A 4420-nucleotide genomic window follows, 5' to 3' on the forward strand; every position below is an offset into this window, starting at 1 on the left:
TAGAGACGGGGTTTCACCATGTTGACCAGGATGGTCTCGATCTCTTGACCTCGTGATCCACCCGCCTCGGCCTCCCACAGTGCTGGGATTACAGGCTTGAGCCACCGCGCCCGGCCTATTTTTTGACTTTTTTATAGCCATTCTCACTGGTGTGAGATGGCATTTCATGGTGGTTTTGATTTGTATTTCTCTGATGATTAGTGTTATGGAGCATTTTTTCATGTTTTTGGTTGCTTGTATGTCTTCTTTTGAGAAGTATCTGTTCATATCCTTTCCTCACTTTTAATGGGGTGGTTTTTGGTTGCTGAATTGTTTATGTCCGTATAGATTCTGGATATTAGGCCTTTGTCGGATGCATTTTTGTGAATATTTTCTCCCATTCTGTAGATTGTTTGTTCTGTTGGTAGTTTCTTTTGCATGCAGAATATCTTCAATTTAAATAGCTCACACTTGTCAATTTTTGTTTTCATTGCACTTGCTTTTGAGGACTTAGTTATAAATTCTTTGCCAAGGCCAATGTCCGGATGGTATTTCTTTTCTTTTCTTCTAGGATTTTTATAGTTTGAGGTTTTACATCTAAATCTTTAATCCAACTTGAGTTAATTTTTGTATATGATAAAAGATAGGGGTCCTGTTTCATTCTGCATATGGCTAGCCAGTTATCCCAACACCATTTGTTAAATGGGGAGTCCTTTCCCTGTCACTTATTTTTGTCAGCTTTGTTGAAGATCATATGATTTTAAGTGTGTGGCTTTATTTTTGGGTTCTCTATTCTGTTGCCTCAGTCTATGTGTCTGTTTTTATACCAGTGCCATGCTGTTTTGGTTTCTGTAGCCCTGTAGTATAGTTTGAAGTTAGGTAATATGGTGCCTCTGGTTTTGTTCTTTTTGTTAGGATTGCTTTAGCTATTCAGGCTCTTTTTTGGTTCTATGAATTTTAGGATAGTTTTTTCTAGTTTTGTGGAAAATCATGTTGGTAATTTGATACGAAGAGTGTTGAATCTATAGATTGCTTTGGGCAGTATGGCCATTTTTAAGATATTGATTCTTCCAATCCATGAGGTTGGACTGTTTTTCCATTTGTTTGTGTCATACATGATTTCTTTCTCTTTTTTTTCTTTCTTTCTTTATTTGAAACAGAGTTTCACTCTGTTGCCCAGGCTGGAGTGCAAGGTGAGATCGTGGTCACTGCAGTCTCCACCTCTCGGGTTCAAGTGATTCTCCTGCATCAGCCTCCCAAGTACCTGGGATTACAGGCACATGGCACCATGCCTGGCTAATTTTTGTAGTTTTAGTAGATATAGGGTTTTACCATGTTGGCCAGGCTGGTCTTGAACTTCTGACCTCAAGTGATCTTCCCGCCTCAGCTTCCCAAAGTGTTGGGATTACAGGCGTGAGCTGGTGCGCTCGGCCTCTTTGTAGAGATTTTTTTAACCTCCAAAAACACTTTTTTTTTGAGATAGTATCTCCCTGTGTCACACAGGCTGGAGAGCATTGGTGCAGTCATGATTCACTGCAGCCTTAATCTCCCAGGCCCAAGTGGTCCTTCCGCCTCAGCCTCTTGAGTGTCTGGGACTACCAGTGTGTACCACTGTGCCTGGCTAATTTTTTGTAATTTTGTGGATATGAGGTTGTGCCGTGTTACCCAGGCTGGTCTTAGACTCCTGGGCTAAAGTGGTCTGCCTGCCTCAACTTCCCAAAGTGCTGGGATTACAGGCATGACAAAATAGACTTCTTTATTCCAGGTTTTGAAGTCTACTTTGAAAAATACAGCCATGTCATCTTTCTTACAATTAGTTTTTCTATGATGTATATATTTCTTTAGCTCGTTAATCTGTCTATATCTTTATATTTAAGGTGGATTTCCTGTGGACAGGTATAGTTGGGTCTTTTTTTTTTTTTTAAATCTAGTGACTGTCTTTTAATTAGAGTGTTTATATACATAGACCATTTAATGTGATTATTATAGTGGTTAGGTTTGAATCTATCTTCTTATTTGTTTTCTATTTATTTTCTTTTTCCTCTTGTACTTTATGCCATTGTTGTCATGGATTTTACTTCTTTTTTTTTTTTTGAGATGGAGTTTCGCTCTTGTTACCCAGGCTGGAGTGCAATGGCGCAATCTCTGCTCACTGCAACTTCCGCCTCCTGGGTTCAAGCAATTCTCTGCCTCAGCCTCCTGAGCAACTGGAATTACAGGCGCCTGCCACCACGCCTGACTAATTTTTGTATTTTTTTTTTTTTTTTTGAGACGGAGTTTCGCTCTTGTTACCCAGGCTGGAGTGCAATGGCGCGATCTTGGCTCACCGCAACCTCTGCCTCCTGGGTTCAGGCAATTCTCCTGCCCCAGCCTCCTGAGTAGCTGGGATTACAGGCATGCGCCACCACGCCCAGCTGATTTTTGTATTTTTAGTAGAGACGGGGTTTCACCATGTTGATCAGGATGGTCTCGATCTCTTGACCTCGTGATCCACCCGCCTCGGCCTCCCAAAGTGCTGGGATTACAGGTGTGAGCCACCGCGCCCGGCCTAATTTTTGTATTTTTAGTAGAGATGGGGTTTCGCCATATTGGCCAGGCTGGTCTCGAACTCCTGACCTCGTGATCCACCTGTCTTGGCCTCCCAAAGTGCTGGGATTACAGGCATGCACCACTGCACCCAGCCAGCCCTGGTTACTTTTAAGATTTTCTTTTAGGCCGGGCGCGGTGGCTCAAGCCTGTAATCCCAGCACTTTGGGAGGCCGAGGCGGGTGGATCACAAGGTCAAGAGATCGAGACCATCCTGGTCAACATGGTGAAACCCCGTCTTTACTAAAAATTCAAAAAATTAGCTGGGCATGGTGATACGTGCCTGTAATCCCAGCTACTCAGGAGGCTGAGGCAGGAGAATTGCCTGAACCCAGGAGGCGGAGGTTGCAGTGAGCCGAGATCGCGCCATTGCACTCCAGCCTGGGTAACATGAGTGAAACTCCGTCTCAAAAAAAAAAAAAAAGATTTTCTTTTTATCACTGGTTTCAGAAATTTGATGTATCATGTTTCTTGGTATGATTTTCTTTGTATTTGTCCTGCTTAGGTCTCATTGAACTGTGTTTAGAGTTTTCATTCAACTTGGGAAAACTTCTTCAAATTTATTTTTGTCTTCTACTTTATCTTTCTGGTACTGTAGTTGCAAGTGTGTTTGAGTGTGTAATATTGTTCCACAGTTTACTATTCTTAAGTCTCTTTTCATTCTGTGCCTTATTTTGGCCAAATTCTGTTGCTGTGCTTAGAAATTCTCCAATCTTTTTCTTCTGTTATGTCTCATCTTCATAAATAATTAATTCTCAAGGCTGAAGAAGATGGTTTTCATCATTTTAGTTTGTAGGGGCCTGATAAAAAATGGAGAACGACAAGATGAAGAAAGTCTTGGAGGAAGGCGCAGGACAGATGCCTTACGCTTCTTGTGTAAAATGAATCCTTCTCAGGCCCTCAAGGTCCGAGGCATGGTGGTAAGTGATCTTCTGTTTCATTAGACAAAGGCCTTTGTATTATATCCAAGAACTGTTCTTAAGACGGTTTTAGAGTCCTGTAGAGGTTGGGAATTTTATTTATATACTGGATATGTTACCTTCCTCTCTGGGTTTTTATGTTTTTCAGGATTTTTTCCTCTAAACTTTAGACACTTTAGATTTGGAAGCATCCTTGCTCTTTTTGCTTATAATACTGAATTCAGTTTGTTTTCTTTGTTGTGTTAGGTGGAAGAATGTCACTTGCCAGGCCTTGGTGTGGCTTTGACATTGGATCATACTAAAAATGAAGCTTGTGAAGATGGAGTGAGTGACTTGGTTTGTTTTGTAAGTGGTTTGCTTCTTGGAACAAATGCAAAAGTCCGGACTTGGTTTGGAACTTTTATCCGAAATGGACAGCAGGTGAGGGTTAAATATCTTTATAGGCTAAGGATCAGAATATTTCAGCAGCTAGTAAAAGAGAAAAAACATTTTTTGAATGATGTCATTAAACCAGTGGTTCTCACACTTTCTAGTTTCAGGGACCTCCTTATGTTTTAAAAAATCACTGAGGATACCAAAGAGCTTTTGTTTATGTGGCTTTTTTCTATTGATATTTATCATATTAGAAATTTACACTTAAATATTTGAAATATTTATTTAGTTCTTTTAAAAATAGCAACAGTTGGTGTGGTGGCATGTGCCTGTAGTCTGAGCTACTTAGGAGGCTGAAGCAGGAAGATTGCTTGAGCCAGGGAGTTCTAGGGTATAGGGTATGATAATTGTGCCTGTGAATAGCCACTGTACTTTAGCCTGGGCAACATAGTGAGCCCTCATCTCTTAAAAAAAAAAAAAAAAAACAAAAAAACAAAAAAAAATCCCCCTTTTTTTTTTTTTTTTTTAAAGATGGGGTTTCACCATGTTGACCAGGATGGTCT

The 4420-nt window shown here is 40.6% G+C and overlaps 1 protein-coding gene across 3 annotated transcripts in view; it reads left to right on the plus strand.

Annotated features, from left to right (window-relative positions):
* The window catches only part of INTS2 (integrator complex subunit 2), a 65478-nt gene that overhangs the window by 9558 nt on the left and 51500 nt on the right, over window positions 1-4420 (plus strand). For all 3 annotated transcript variants that reach the window (XM_017539830.2, XM_017539832.2, XM_017539829.2), the window contains exons 6-7: window positions 3355-3485; window positions 3732-3905. In XM_017539830.2, coding sequence (XP_017395319.1) covers window positions 3355-3485; window positions 3732-3905 — 305 coding nt within the window. The remainder of the gene's footprint in view (window positions 1-3354; window positions 3486-3731; window positions 3906-4420) is intronic.

The sequence above is a fragment of the Cebus imitator genome, unplaced genomic scaffold (assembly GCF_001604975.1).
Source record: "Cebus imitator isolate Cc_AM_T3 unplaced genomic scaffold, Cebus_imitator-1.0 Scaffold121, whole genome shotgun sequence".
Classification (NCBI taxonomy): domain Eukaryota; kingdom Metazoa; phylum Chordata; class Mammalia; order Primates; family Cebidae; genus Cebus; species Cebus imitator.